General features: G+C 36.1%; 2 protein-coding genes across 6 annotated transcripts; both read left to right on the forward strand.

The window, feature by feature from the left end:
- The first annotated feature begins 1,704 nt into the window (after nucleotides 1-1,704).
- On the forward strand, nucleotides 1,705-7,171 carry LOC113688999 (uncharacterized oxidoreductase At1g06690, chloroplastic). Its single transcript, XM_027206828.2, has 10 exons — nucleotides 1,705-2,067; nucleotides 2,992-3,083; nucleotides 3,179-3,219; nucleotides 3,324-3,488; nucleotides 3,735-3,757; nucleotides 3,872-3,943; nucleotides 4,147-4,314; nucleotides 5,736-5,818; nucleotides 5,891-5,953; nucleotides 6,801-7,171. Exons 1-10 carry the CDS (start codon nucleotides 1,842-1,844, stop codon nucleotides 6,984-6,986), a joined length of 1,119 nt encoding a protein of 372 aa, XP_027062629.1. The 5' UTR covers nucleotides 1,705-1,841; the 3' UTR covers nucleotides 6,987-7,171.
- A 4,639-nt stretch (nucleotides 7,172-11,810) lies between these two features.
- On the forward strand, nucleotides 11,811-15,534 carry LOC113690434 (transcription factor PIF4). Of its 5 annotated transcripts, none has more exons than XM_027208338.2 (8): nucleotides 11,811-12,044; nucleotides 12,523-12,611; nucleotides 12,726-13,608; nucleotides 13,711-13,809; nucleotides 13,902-13,967; nucleotides 14,526-14,591; nucleotides 14,686-14,976; nucleotides 15,113-15,534. In XM_027208338.2, the coding sequence occupies exons 2-8, from the start codon at nucleotides 12,538-12,540 to the stop codon at nucleotides 15,203-15,205; spliced, it is 1,572 nt and encodes a 523-aa protein (XP_027064139.1). In that variant the 5' UTR covers nucleotides 11,811-12,044; nucleotides 12,523-12,537; the 3' UTR covers nucleotides 15,206-15,534. The 5 variants fall into 5 exon arrangements, with proteins under 5 accessions (XP_027064139.1, XP_027064137.1, XP_071906494.1 ...); XM_027208336.2 differs by having other exon boundaries at nucleotides 11,817-12,044; nucleotides 15,110-15,534; XM_027208337.2 differs by lacking the exon at nucleotides 11,811-12,044 and adding an exon at nucleotides 12,076-12,345 and having other exon boundaries at nucleotides 15,110-15,534.

Here is a 15,534-nt window from a genome sequence, read left to right on the forward strand (position 1 = left end):
GGAGGAACAATATTTTACTATAAAGAAAAGAATACAAAAATACCTTAGGAAAGTGTTTCTAGACTCAAAACATCTAACACTTAAAACACAAGAGAGTCCAAAAGATTTTACTAATTATTTTATGTGTTCAAAAACTAGTCAAGGATCTTTTGGTCATGCAAAATATAACTCGTCTTAACCCTATCAGAAAGTTGACCATAAGGGATAACGTGATATATTCGGAGTTTAGGGGGGTAAAGTGTCACTAGGGGCCAAATTCAGTGGGATAAAGTGTAATTAACACTTTTTAAGTCAAAAAAATATATATATACCTTTCTAATTCAAATCAACATTTGCTAGAATGCTTTAATTTGGAGATAGCAATAGGGGTGGGTGCCCCTTATGGAAGTAAACAAGTGGGAGAAAATGCAGGATGGGAGAGTTTTTCTCCCCCATCTCCCCTACCTATAATTCAAAATTATGGACATGAAATATGAAAAATATGTAATATATATAATTATATACATATGTGATATGACAGAAATAATTTGATATTCTCTTTGTGATAAAATAATATAATCTTTGTTATTAATTTTTTGTGGTTAAATAATAATAATTTTTTTATATGTTCGTTTACATTTTTTTTAGAAGTACGGCATGTTGTTTATATTTAAAAAAAAAACAATGATAATGGATTAAGATTTCAGGTAAAATCAAATATAGAGAAACAAATTCGCAGGATCAAAATAATTTTTAAACTTTATTTCAAATTATTTTTTTGGCTAATAAATTCATTATTAGTTTTGTAAATATATAAAAACTAAAGTCAAATAAAAAATAAAAATGATAGCCAGACGTAACGAAGGATCCTACAGGGAGTGGGGTAGTGGGAATGGAAAGAGTAGCTTTCGGAAGACGAGACGAGTCATAAACCCATCTCGTTGCCATTCTTACTTTAATTGCCTTGCCCTTGGCAAAGCGTGAGAAAAAAAATCTTCAAGCTTGAATTTGGGGCCTTTCTAATCTTTGCTTTGTATTTTACTTTTTATTTGGGTAAAATTACACTTTATCTCCCTGTAGTTTAGTATTTTTTTACATAATTCCTGTATAGTTGAAAAGTTATACATAACCTCTTCATGATTTGGATTAAAGTGTAAGAGTGACGGAAATAATCATTTGTAACGGAACTTTTCAAAATGTCAAAATTATCCTTATACATACATAACACACTAATCATGTATGGTTTAATGTTTTACCATATAACCCCCTTATGATTTAATATTTTATCATATAACTCCCTTATGATTTTTAAAATATACACATAACCCTCCTTGGTTAATAAATAATTTTCAGCTTTATATAAGGATATTTTTAATATTTTAGGTGACTCCGTTACGAAGGATTATTTCCGTCACTTTGACACTTTAATCCAAACCATGAAAGAGTTATGTATAGCTTTTGAAATAATAAGGGGTTATGTAATAAAACGCTAATCCATAGGGGGGTGTAAAGTGTAATTTGTCCTTTTTGTTTTTTAAACTTAAACGGTTTGAGTAATAAATATTCGAGAGCCGTTCACTGGAAAAATTTTAAAAATCCATGTCCCAGATATACTAGACGTGTACAGATTGAAGACCATGTCCCCTCACATTTTGGCAAGACTTAAGACTGAGTTTTACTTTATCGCTATCTTTTTCTGTGTGCGTACGAAAATGAACAAAAGTCAAAACAAACCAAACTCAGCACTTCAGTTTTGCGTGGCTCACTCATAATCAATTTTAGAGAAAATTCAAGAACAAAACGTCCTGCTCAGAATACTGTGAAGCATCCCATCTCGACATTTCCCACTTAGAGATTTGAGTATGGCTCTGCATTTCAGCAGTAGCAGTGCATGCTTGTTCTGTGGTCTGAGTCAGAGGAAAGCACTGAGAGTGAGAGCCGTAGCTTCTGAGGATGCAACTGCTGTTAAAACTGTTGGTGAGGAAGATAAGGTGAAGTTGGGTGGTTCAGATTTGAAGGTCACTAGGCTTGGGATTGGGGCTTGGTCCTGGGGTGACACCAGCTACTGGAACAACTTTGAATGGGATGGTATGTTTTCATTTCCTGAATCAGATGGTTTTTTGAACAACCTACATGGAAATTTGTTCAATTACTACATGCTCAAGAGTATTTTGCTATTGGTACGATTTCAGTTTATCCAGCAGTAGGATGAATTTGTTGGGTTCTCAGTAGTTGGGCAGGTTTATTGTGAGAAAGAAGGCTAATGAACAGAAATATGATGTTGTACTATGATTTTTTTTTTTTAATCTTTTTTCCCCTTTACAATGATTGGAAATTGACAAAGTAAGGTTAATTTTCATTCAGCTTCTAATGCGTATATTGACTAGGGCAACTTTGTTTCAATGGAATTGACTAGGCACACGAACACATTCCAGTTAGTATTTCAATGTTAGCACTAATTCTTATTCATTTCTGGTGTTTTTTCTTTTCTTGAGATGGTACCATATTTCTTAATTATGTGCTGATTCCATTCAACTTTATGTGCCAGCATACTCTAGACGGTGATTTTGTATCTAGTGAGCTGAAAAGTGAAAACCTTGGACTTTTTCTTTCTGCATCAACTCTGCTATTTGGTGTGCTTTGGTGGAGGCCTTCGTAGTATTTGCGCCCTCTGTTCAAGTGCAAAACCAGAGTTTTACACCTCAACTAAAAAGTTAAGCTAAATGGCACAAGAGAAGCTTAAGGAATTTAGGGTCCAAGACTTGTCTATATCAAGTCTAATTTCTAATATACTTGAACATTTTCTAATACATGAAACTGGTTTTGCCAAACAATTTGAGATGATATTGTCAGCAAGCGAGGATGCACTGGAACTCTTAGCCCGTAGCTAAGGCTTTTAGCTATTAGACAGTCCTTTTTGCTAACAATGCAGATGATCGATACTGACCATTTTCTTATCTGACCTTGTAATTGGACTTAATAACTTTGCAATATTTTGCTTTCTGGTGACAGATAGGAAGATGAAGGCTGCTAAGGGAGCTTTTGATGCGAGTATAGATTGTGGTATTACATTCTTTGACACTGCTGAAGTTTATGGCTCACGGGTGGGAATTGGGTCTGACTTCTTCTGTCACTGATGTTCTATCAAATTTCAAAGAAGACTTTTGTATCTAAAATCCATCACTTCTCATACCTGCAGGTGACTTTTGGTGCAGTAAATTCTGAAACACTGCTAGGAAGGTTAGTAACGAGTTCTTTTTGGTGCTAGTTAGTCCCTCAAGGAAATACACTATCAGCAATCTTCTTTTCTGTTTTTTCAACCTACGTTTGCCATTATGATTAAGGTTTATCAAGGAAAGGAAAGAAAGGAATCCACAGGTGGAAGTTGCAGTTGCGACCAAATTTGCAGCACTACCATGGAGGTTTGGTCGTCAAAGTGTCCTCACTGCTCTTAAAGATTCCCTCTGTCGTCTCGGACTGTCATCAGTTGACCTTTATCAGCTACATTGGTCTGATTCCCTAGCTCCATTTTTATAATCTCTCTATCATTCTGCTTAAGAACTGCAAAACTAATCTGCAAAACTAAATGACATTCTATGACACCATAGGGTCAGGAAGAATTATAGGTGACTGAGTTTAACAAATATCCCAATTTTGTGTCTCAGAACATGTGATAAGTTGATTTTTTTTTTAGTTTATTTCACATTATTTCTAACAACCACTTGCTGATAGAAATACTTTGAATAACATTTCAGGCCTGGCATATGGGGAAATGAAGGTAAAGGTTCATTTTCGTTAAGCAATTCTTTCAGTTACCAAGCAGCTTGACCTATGAAAGATGAGTGATGGTAAAATTCAGAATAGTATTCACTGACAGGAGATCGATTTTCAGGATACATTGACGGCCTTGGAGATGCTGTGGAGCAAGGCCTTGTGAAGGCTGTTGGAGTATCTAATTATACTGGTATGTGATTCCTTTCTGTCTGCTTATAATCAAGCTCATGAATCTCTGTATTTACTCTACTCATTACCTCCTTTATACTCTCAAAGAGTTCCCTTATATGTGCATCCTGTATAAATTGGGGAATGGGGAAACAGGATTTCTGATCTGTTAAGAGTAGAATTGGATGCTAAAGCTTATGCTTGATGACATGATTGTCATTTCAGAGAAACGACTTCGTGATGCATATGAGCAACTTAAAAAGAGAGGCATCCCACTGGCCTCCAACCAGGTCAATTACAGTCTCATATATAGGGCTCCAGAGGAAAATGGTGTAAAGGCAGCCTGTGATGAACTTGGTGTCACTCTCATTGCATATTCACCCATTGCTCAAGGTTAAGTCTTACTTCTTTTATTTTGTGGTGTCTGGTGTGCAAGTTTGACTAGTGAACTTAAATGTTCTTGGCATGGTAACTTATTGCTCAACTATGTAGTTGAATAACAGATGTCATAAAAATTTCACATACTCCCCACAAGATTGTTCGGACAGTAAAACTAAAACGCACTGGTGGATTTGCTCATCAAGTCAGTGGCATAGTCAGGAATAAATTTTAGTGTGGGAAAAATCATTATTAGTACAATTTTTTTCTTGTCTTTGCTTAAAAGCAGGACATAACAACATTATTCACATTAAAAGGTAGGGATAAATTGAGAAACCTCCTCTGAGGTTTTTGATAATATCATTAGTGCACTTGAACTTCTAAAAGTATCACTTTCCTCCCTTATCACCTAAAGTCAATTTCACAAGCCACCGAGTGATAATATCACAAGAAAAATTTACCTCCATCAAAAGTGATATCCTAATCCCACGTAATTGAATTATAATATTACATTTTTAGAAAAAAAAGACACATATCATCCACATAAGAAAAATAAATTTACCTCCACATTGTGAGTTTTTGATTTTTTTTTTTCCCAATTGTCCCCTCCTCCCAATCATCAGCAATACCAACAGACCTCTCCCTCCCCTTTTCATTAATCTAAAGTTGAAAATATTCAACAAAAGTGTATGACAACTACCATATGCAAGTAACTAGGTGACATATTTGATCTATTTAATCTTATCTTATATTTAGGTAGAGATTCATGCCTTCCTCCTCAAGCCTGATATCATATTATGCAATTATCCACTTGACGTTAAAATGTGCTAGAACATAGACACTAATAACTGAAATTTGTCTGAAATGTAGGTTGTCGACTGATAGTAATATAGATTTTCTCCAACTGTCCTCACCTTCCAATCATGTGCAATACCAAATAACCTCCTCCTTTTCCTTTTTCATTATTCATTATCCTAAAGTTTAAAATATTCAAGGTGTATGACAACTATGATACAATCAGTTATAAGTGCAAGTAACAAGAAAATCTATTTAAAATCAATATTTAGGTCAAAATCCGTGCTTTATTTTATTTATGGTCACACATCTAAATTAAGTAGTTTACTTCAAGTAAAACTAGTTTTCTTGGTAATGATCAAGTAATGATCATATTTAAACTATACGTTGACATGATTTTCTCCCAATGACTGGAAGAAGATAGGCATCTGAGAAAACAGACTGTCTTATTCTTGTAACTCTCATGGTATTAGTGGCAATAAATACACTACTCCACTGAGAATTCTTAAACAGAAATGCATTAGTTAACAGTTAAGTTCTTACTATCCCAGATTCAAATTCATTAGTTGAAACTTTCATCTGAAGGACAACAATGTTTTATGTTCTCAAATTTTAGTATATTGGTTTTCTATATTTTGCAGGTGCCCTAACAGGGAAGTATACCCCAGAAAACCCTCCTTCTGGCCCTCGAGGACGGATTTATACTTCTGAGTTCTTGGTCGAAGTAAGATATTTTACATATGAAAACTAGTTCAAAATTCTGCTCAAATATTCATGAATTTCTATGTTGCTGCAGCTGCAACCTCTGATAAACAGAATACAGGAGATAGGAGAGGCATATGATAAAACACCAACTCAGGTTTTATTTTTTAGAAAATTTGTCACGATTTACTATTTATTTGTCACGATCTACTGTTTATATTTGTATTCTTTCCTCTCTCTTAGTCCGCTGAAAATCATTATCACAATCTTTTGAGTTAATTGTCTAATCACCTTTGAATTAACCTTCTTGTGAATAAATAACTCTCAAGAAAAAACTAACGACCAAAAGCAGGGGTTTTTCTATATCATTGGAGGTTGTATAAGCTAAATGCTCCACTTATATGCATAAGAAATAACGTTCACATGCTTTCAATCTGTTGGCATATTAAATCAAGCCTAAAATCTGAGAAGTTTTTTATATTATTGTTTAGTAGTTTTTAGGTCATGTTTTTGGTAGGTTCCTTATATTAGACAATTTCTTGCGGGTTGTTACTTCTTATATGCCAACTCAGACTATAAGTAGGTGTCTTGTCATCATATATATTTAGTTGAAAAGAGTGAAGAGCTGAGAGCTTTCTTGTTACATGTGATTAACAATACATTGTTGATTTAATTCCTCTTCTCCTACAAATATTTTTATGTCGATACATGAGCCTCTCCATCTAAGTTTGAGTTCGTAAATTTGATCTTCCCACTCTTACAATTTCCCGGTCAATCTTGTGGTTCTACAAGTACTGAATTCTACTTGTAAAATCGTTATATTGCATTCTTGAATCAGTTTAATAGTAATTATTATTTTGGTAACATTTTTCTCCTTCATTTTTCAATTAATTGAACTTAAGTTTTGTGGCTATAAGCAAAACAAGAAACAAGTCTTTGGTAGGCTAATTTCTTCGCCTAATGGTTGTGGTATGAGAATAACACCCCTTTATTTTCTGGGAAAGGTTGTCCTGAACTGGTTGATCGCCCAGGAGAACGTTGTTCCCATCCCAGGGGCTAAAAATGCAGAACAAGCCAAGGAGTTCGCGGGTGCTCTTGGTTGGAGGCTTGGCAACGAGGAGATCGATGAGCTTCGATCATTGGCGTCGAAAATAAGACCCGTTGTAAGTTTCCCGGTAGAGAAGTTATGAGCGTTGCCAGCATTATTTGTATATATTTTGCTTGAAGAATGGTTATGCTTAAAATTTGCATATTATTTGTCTTGCACTGCATACATTTTTTCTTGGCTAATATTGTATGAATATGTGATACAACTAAATTACTTTTAAGGGATAATTTCAGAAACCTCCCTTGAGGTTTCTGATAATTTCATTGACCTCCCCTGAGGTTTCTACAATTACACTGACCTCCCTCGAGGTTTAGGATTTGTAACAAAATCAGCCCATGATATCAAAAGTGAGCATAAAAAAGTGTTTTTAGAAAAGAGAGGGCAATTTGTTCCCATAAATGCCTCTGAGGTAGATGTACAAGCTACATTAGTGAAATAATGAAAACTAATAAAAATCAGAAATAAATTAGAAAAAGCGAAGGGATGTCAGTGAAATAAGGAAATGGAGTCACTGACTTTATTTGCACAAAGTTGCAGCAACGGCTACCGCTATCTTTTGCAATGTTGAAGAATACGACACAACTGACAAATGAAGAGGTATTCGAACTTAAAATAAGAAAGTCATGAAATTATATGTGCAATAGATCTTAGCGGAATAGCTACAACTTTATGGGTCATTTTGCTCTACTCTTTGATATTGAAACTTGGAAGCAGTTGGTCTATCAGAGGTAACGAGTAAAGATCATGCATTAAACTTGGAAGACTTTTTGAATTAATTAGTAGTTTAAATCATTTCAATCACAAAATAACTAAATCAACCAATACACATATTACTATGAAAGACACCAAGTCTAAAAATCTACAAACACAAATAACTATCAAATCATGTATACCCAACGAAAAATCAAATCCCAAATCACATTGCATGAAGAACCAGATAAAAACAACTATCTGAACCGGTTCAGGGTACTATCAAGTCGAGTCGAACTCGAGTAGTGCACTACTCGAGCTCGACTCGAGACAAAATAACTAAGCTTGAGCTCGTCAAGCTTTTAAAATTCGAGCTCGAGCTCAACTCGATAGCTCTAACGAGCAACTCGAGCTCGAGCTCGAGTTTGGTCAACCGAGCTCGAGCTCGAGCTGCTGACCAAGTAGCTCGCGAGCTCGAGCCGAGCTCCTTGGTTCAGCTCCAACCCTATCCAGGATATAATCCCAATACAGTTTAAATCCCATAATTTGCAAGAACTATTATATTAAACTTATGGAGCATTTTCTGCTATTATGAACTAACTTAGCCATGTGGAGAACCTAAATGCAGAAAAAATGAAGATCATTATCAACGCACACACCTTTCTCACTTTTGCAATGTCCTGCTGAATTGCAATCCAACAATTCACTGAACCAATGTGAGAAAATACCTTAGCAGAGGAAAAGAAAAATAAGAGAGGAAAACTATTTACAAGCTAAATAGCTTAGCGAAGGATCCTACACGGCAAAAAAGGAAGTAAAAAAAACCGACACAAAGCAAGATAGCACCTATGAATTACCATAGGAGGCAACTAAGGCCAACGATGAAGATCTGTATTAGTAAAACATGAAACCACCACATTTTAAGATCGGAAGAAAAAAGATCATGCATTCATAAAGCGTTGGAAAAAAACACAAGAGCAAAAAATGCCAAATGATTAATGAGTTAACAATTACAAATAATCATTTCTTAGACAATAATTAATTCAATTCATTGTAGCTAGAGGACTGAAATGACTAAAAATCCAGCACTTTATTAGAATCAAAACCCGAAGATGTATGAAGGTTTCTTCAGCTTCCATCTTCATTATGTTTCTTCCTATTTTTTTTTTCTTCTCCTTGATGCCTTCTTCACAATATATAAAAGACTAATTTGTTGTCTTGTTCCTGACGTCAATCAGCAAAATGGCGCCAACTGGTTAAATGCATTTTTTATTAACAAGATTCCAACTGGTAAGTTGGTTAATAAAATTGAAAGATTTAATTTGGACCCTAATAACTTATTTATCAGATTTCAGCTTTATAATAACACACAAAGTCTTGGGTATAATAGTAATTTTATATTATATGATGTCAAAAATTGGGTCCCAAGTTCTGCCAGTGGAGGTTAGTGTAATTGTGGAAACCTCAGGGGAGATCAATGAAATTGTCAGAAACCTCAAGGGAGGTTTCTGAAATTATCCCTACTTTTAATTACTCGAATAGATATGACGATGATGATAATTACTAGTAAATAGATGTAATATTGGCCTTTTAATTTATTAAATGGATGTAACAATATATTTGAATGTTACATGTAAGTAAATATATTATCAGTCATTACACCCGGTTTTTCCAAATGCAATGATCTACCAAGTTTTTCTTCGCATGGTTTTGTTCTCTAAGGAATGCAATCTATGAGTTGCCTTTTGCTCCGATCCCAAAAAAGAGATTATTGGATAAATTATTTTTGTGAAGCTAAGTTGCTACATGGTTGATGTAATATTATGATAAACATTTCTACTCAGCCTTTTCTTCCTGCACATTTTTCTTCATTTAGTTTCATAACCACTACTTAAACACAATAAATTGGTGATTATACCCATTTTGGCATTGGTAATAGCCGACAAAGTTCAACTAGAAACGAATTGAAGATTATCCTTACTTGAAGAGAATTGAAAGTGGTCTAGTGGCTAAGGTTGATGCCCCCAATAAGTAGGCTTATTAATCGGACCATTTGAGTCGGACTTAAACGAAACCATCCTTGACTCATATGGTAAGTGTCACTTTCGGATATCAAGTTATAAGTTTTGAGTTGATAAATGCGAAATTCATAATGATCAACGGTCAATACATCTTGCTTGTACTAAAATTTGTTCTTCTGAATCTTTTGACATAATTTTGTATATTTAATATTTCTTGTATATATCAATATATTATATATTTAGATTCAATGAAAGGTTAGTCTCATCGAACTTTATCTCAAACCAGATGAGTTGAGTTTACCGATAAGGTCTTGGGTTCATAACCCTTTTATTTCTTCTCTGCTTCTTAAATCTCACTCCTTTTCTATTAAAAAAAATAAAAATAAAACAAAAGAATTGAAGGAGTTCTCCAAATATAAGCAAACAACGGCTTAGTTTCCAACCATGTAAAAACAAAAGTTAAAAAATTTCAACGGACACCTTGAAGGTAGTTGCTCTACGTAATTTATCGCTACCATAATATATTCAACAACCCTCTAATTTGAGTCATTTTTCCAATTTAATTTTACTTGTCCAAAGATTCACTTTTGGACGTCTGATTATGGTAGTGTTTTGAAAATGGACTAGGCCGATCAGTTTTTTAGGCTGGTTGAACCACAAACTGGCCATTCTTCTAGTTCGGTTCAATAGTTAATCTAAAAATTCAATCAAATCGATTAAACTCGATCAAAAATCGAATGAACTGGTAAAAATTGAGAGGGTCAACAGAATTTCGCTACAAATGAGGTTGAAGTCAAATCGATTAAATCGCAAATGGAAAGCTCTTTTGATCGCTCCTCAGTTCGGGTTTAAAAACATTTACGGGTATCCGAAGTGCACCCACAAGACAAACTCGCAACAATTTACTTGCATGGATATCGCTACGACCATAATAGCATATGCGTGCAATAGATATAAAATTGTCGTGACTTCATCAAATCCTCTTAATGCTTCACCACTTGAAGGCTAATCAAACGATAAATTTTGCACAACAGTCCAAAACTAAGAGTTTTTGAAGAGTGTGGGATACTCTCTCATATTTTCCATTGGCAATTTCTTCTCGAACCACGTCATGATTAATTCATCGCTCAGTCTTTTCCCTTCGATTTCCACATAATCAACGATGTCACGTTCACAAGTACGAATTTTCACTTTCAAATAAAAAGCAAAATTTTCTAGTTTTGCACGCCACCTTCCCCCCCCCCCCCCCCCCCCCAAAAAAAATGGTCCATAGAACAAATTATCCATGTGCAAGAACACCATTTTAGTGAACTTTTGAATGGAAATGTTATCTTTGACATCTGACCAGTCAATCTATGGGCAGAATTATTAATATCCCCAAGTTCAGGAAGCAAACTGTAAATAACCATGTTTTTATGTGTGTGTGTGTGTCTCTATTCTAATGTCACCAGTATTTGTTCCTATATTATTTCTGAGCATTGGCTCATTGTAGTTAGAAAATAAAAATAAAAAAAAAAAGAAAAAAATTGGGATCAGGGTCAGCATACACGTGTCAACACAAATTTGCAAGATTAGATACCCAGAACCTTTTTATCTGCTGGGGCTGCAGGAGAGGAGAAGTTGTAGATCTCAGCCAGCTAATTGTTGCTATCACCTCAGGGTCCCATTAGACACAGCCAAATCCAATACCCGAATGCCGCTTGTAAAGCAGTGCTGATGTCTCCCTCGTTGTCATAAAAGCAGCACCAACCAGCAAATCCTATACTAGCCCCGTTGAATTTTGTCGGGTCTACTGCCCTCAATCATCGACTTCTTCTCGAAGGAAAGAATTCGGATTTTCTATCCCACTTCCTTCCTGTCTTACTAATTTCAATTTTTATTCTTCGTTTTCTTGCTTTAAACGGAGACATGCATATTCAAAGTATTTTACGCGTTGGCTTTGCAAGTAAAATTATGCAAGACGACGATAAAGTAAAGTGTTTGGATTGCATTTTTTATGAAAAAATTACTATAGTGATTTGATGTATGTGAGAAAAAAATGTAATAGAAAAATATGATCACGAAAAACGACGTAATTTTTCGACGAAAAATTGCAATCCAGACAAGGCAAATTTGAAATACGTTTCGGCGTATGACGTTACAAGGAGTGAGATAGAGGGCCGGAGATGATTGACGGTTGAGACGAGAATTGGAAAAGAGGAGAAATATTTGTTATGAGATGAGTACTATTACACGGCATTGAGAGAGTGAGTGGGACTACATTAAGGACTGGGACAGGTTCTTCCCCCTTTCCTCCTGCTGGCTCTGATAGAGATATTCTGGAGGAATAATTTGTTTTCTGATTGAAATCTGATATCCCTTCTTCCTTTCCTGAACAAGTGAAGCATCACAAACAACAATCAGTTTGTAGCTGTACAACATTTCCCCAGGTGGGCTTTTTTTGCTTCTTTCTTATTCTTCTATTTATTTCTAGTGTACTTGAGTAAAGGGTATCTGAGCACTTGATTTGCCAAATTTTCTATCTGTGTTTGTTCCTTTTTTAATCATTTGTTGATTCAACAAACTTTGTAATCAATCATTATCTTAATCTTAGTCTCTCTCTCTCTCTCCTCTCCCTCTGTGTGTTTGACTTTCACAGACACAGGCATATAATATATGCCTTCACAATATGGTACCACTAGTTAGCTGTGTTGCATGTTTTGAATGATGTTGTTAATCTTGCTTCTTTTGGTAAGTCTGCACTACTAACTCATCTATCATTTCTAATTTCCTTAAGTGGAATGATTAAGTAGTATAGTAGTAGTAGTAGTACTTAGTTAATTATTGTTTCTTGATTGTGGTCTGACCCTCAGCTGTTTTATATTCATTTCTTGACTTCAATTTGTCCTGCTCTTTCTTGCTTATTAGCTGTAATTTGGAGCCATGAATCCTTGCTTTCCGGATTGGAATTTTGGGGTTGAATTCCCAGAGCCCATTCTGAAGAACAAGCCCCTGGGGTAATTACTAATCAATTCTTCAAAACTCTGCATGCTTGGAGCTGATTAATTCAAGAAAGTTGTTTCTCTAACATGAGTTTGTGAAGTTGCTAACAGTGCTTTAGTATACTGCAGAATGGACAATGAGCTAGTGGAGCTGTTGTGGGAAAATGGACAAATTGTGCTGCACCCTCAATCTCATCATCACCACCATCCAAAACCAGGGACTGCTGATCAACAAGAGAATCAATCTAGGCAGGTTGACAAACACAACCATGATCAATCAGTGAGCAGAGGCAGTACAGGGGGTGGCTCTTGTCAAAATCAGGTTACTAGTTTGATTCAAGATACTGAGACAGTCTCTTGGATTGATGATCCCTTTGACAAGGAATTCACCTCTGACTTCTTATCTGAATTTCCAATCTCCAATCCAGTTGAGCAAGGTCCACATGAGGATGATAAGTTTAAAAAATTTGGCATATCACAAGACCTCCACAACCATCCTGTCCAGTTACCCAATGATAAACCTTCTGATGTCATCAACTCATTGCCTCCAGGATTTCACAACTTTGATTCTGCTCAGCCCAATCATTCCCATTTACCAAGAGCTGCTAACGCTCCTTTGTCTGCCAAGGCAGATTTGAGATCCTCAAGTGATGGAGTTAGCAATAGGACTTTGGGAGGTGAAGCTAGAGAGTATTCTTCCGCCAAGACGGTTGGCACCAGCCACTGCGGCAGCAATCTAGTAGTAAATGATACTGATACAAGCCGAGTTTCGAGTGGTGGGATTGCTAATCATAGAGGTTTTTCAGGAGCTATGGCCAAGGATCATCGTGTTGGGAAAATGAGCTCTCAAAGCGACGGACTTCAAACAGATCAGACAGAGGAAACAGCAATTACATCATCTTCTTCTGATGGATCTGAGACTAGTTTTGGGAGAACATGTAACCAATCAACTGGTACCAATTCTCATAAGAGGAAAAGCAGAGATGCAGAAGATTCAGAGTGCCAAAGTAAGGTAAGCAAGCTGTGTCAATTTTTTAACTGTATTTCTTCAGCCTAAAGGCCTTCTTTATATGGTTAAAGATCAATACCAAGTCGTCTTGCATTCATACTCCAGGCCGCTGAATTGGAGTCAGCTGCCAGAAAGAAACCAGCAGTAAAATCTGGGAGTTCACGCAAAAGCCGTGCTGCTGAAGTCCATAATCTCTCTGAGAGGGTAGGTTACACCAGTCCATGGCTTTGCTCCATATGCAATGACCTGAATATATTCTAGAAAACACTTACAGAATGTTAATATCTTTTCTTCAGAGACGGAGAGACAGGATCAACGAGAAGATGAGGGCTTTGCAGGAGCTTCTTCCCAAGTCTAACAAGGTCTGAAGATTCTTCTTTCTACTTTATATGGTTTCTGCTGATTCGTGCAATTTCTGGCAGCTTGATTAACTATGTCTTATCTACCTTAAACTTACCTCTAATAGTTTCATCGGCAAAGATTCATGGGGCATTAATTAGGCTGAAGAAACAAGATATGCTTCGGCTTTTCTAAAATTGCATTAAGAAGTTATTTCTAAACAAGAAGTTTAACTTTTGCGATCTGTATTTTAAAGTATGCTATATACCAAAGGATGCACCTGAAACTAGCTTTTAATCTTGAAAAAAAGCTACGACTAACAACTGAGCTGTGAACTTGAGAAGTGCATTATGAAGTACAACTGCACAGGGCACAAAATCTGTATCAAGTTTGAACTAGGTGGTGCAGTAATGACATCCTAGAATAAAATTAGTCCTAATAGCTACTTTCTTTTCATTGAACAATGAATGTAAGGCGTGCCAAACAAGATGAGAGAATTTTCTCTCACAGTCGAGCACTTCATCCCTTAATTTTAGTTTCTACAGATTTCTTATGCTTCCAATTTGCCTCATCTTTTCCAGACAGATAAAGCATCGATGCTAGATGAAGCTATAGAATACATGAAATCCCTTCAGCTACAACTTCAGGTATGCAAAATTGCAGCATATATATAGCAGAAGCACATTTAATAGTCAATCACTGCACACTCAAGCTACTACTCTGTGGTCATGGTTTGATCAGATGATGTGGATGGGAAGTGGAATGGCACCAATGATGTTTCCTGGTGTCCAACACTACATGCCCCGCTTAGGGATGGGAATAGGCCCACTGGCAATGCCTTCCATTCACAGCCAGATGCATCTCCCAAGGCTGCCGCTGCTTGATCAAGCGACAATACCAAATCAAGCTGCACTATGCCACCAGACCACAATGTTCAATCCCATGAATTATCATGCTCAGTTGCAGAATTCCAAATTATCTGAGCAATATGCCAATTACATGGCATTCCACCCTCTGCAGAATGCATCACAGGTTTTATTACATTCTTCTTTAACTCTTGCTCGTTAACTGAAGCATTTGGGTTGCGCAATGCTACAATGCTCAGTATCACGTATCAACAGGATATCTGTGACGGCTCATATGCTGTTGTTTTGTGGCATTGCAGCAGTTAAACGTTTTCGGCTTCGGTTCCAACACAGCACAGCAACATAATCACTCGTTAGCCCCATCTGGCAACTCAAATGGACCCTCTGTAGGATGAGCTGCAGCTGATAATGCTAACTCCGGAGCAGGAAATACATTAATTATGCTGATGGATTGGTGACCATTACATATGAATATGTACAGATTAGGTCTACATAGATTCGAACACTGAAGCTGGGAGATATTTGCTCATCGCATGATTTATTGAAGAATGAGAAAATGCCTCTCTATGTTTCTTTCTTGTTCATTTTCCCCCTCCAATTACATCAATCTATTCAAGGTCCAAGAGGAAAGTTACTTCATGGTTTGCAATATTCAAAGTAGTTGTAACAAGTGCGTACAAAACTCAATTTAACATCGCCATTGGAGCAGTGTTAGCATTTTCCA

Source organism: Coffea arabica, chromosome 5c (genome assembly GCF_036785885.1).
Source record: "Coffea arabica cultivar ET-39 chromosome 5c, Coffea Arabica ET-39 HiFi, whole genome shotgun sequence".
NCBI classification, from domain to species: Eukaryota; Viridiplantae; Streptophyta; class Magnoliopsida; order Gentianales; family Rubiaceae; genus Coffea; species Coffea arabica.

Bases quoted from the DNA above. Each gene is read 5' to 3' on its own strand.
- LOC113688999 (XM_027206828.2), top strand. From the start codon at position 1,842: ATGGCTCTGCATTTCAGCAGTAGCAGTGCATGCTTGTTCTGTGGTCTG. The intron at 3,220-3,323 runs GTTAGTAACGAG...ATTATGATTAAG, and splicing joins TCTGAAACACTGCTAGGAAG to GTTTATCAAGGAAAGGAAAG. The intron at 5,819-5,890 runs GTAAGATATTTT...ATGTTGCTGCAG, and splicing joins CTTCTGAGTTCTTGGTCGAA to CTGCAACCTCTGATAAACAG.
- LOC113690434 (XM_027208336.2), top strand. From the start codon at position 12,538: ATGAATCCTTGCTTTCCGGATTGGAATTTTGGGGTTGAATTCCCAGAG. The intron at 14,592-14,685 runs GTATGCAAAATT...TGGTTTGATCAG, and splicing joins CCCTTCAGCTACAACTTCAG to ATGATGTGGATGGGAAGTGG. The intron at 14,977-15,109 runs GTTTTATTACAT...GTGGCATTGCAG, and splicing joins CTCTGCAGAATGCATCACAG to CAGTTAAACGTTTTCGGCTT.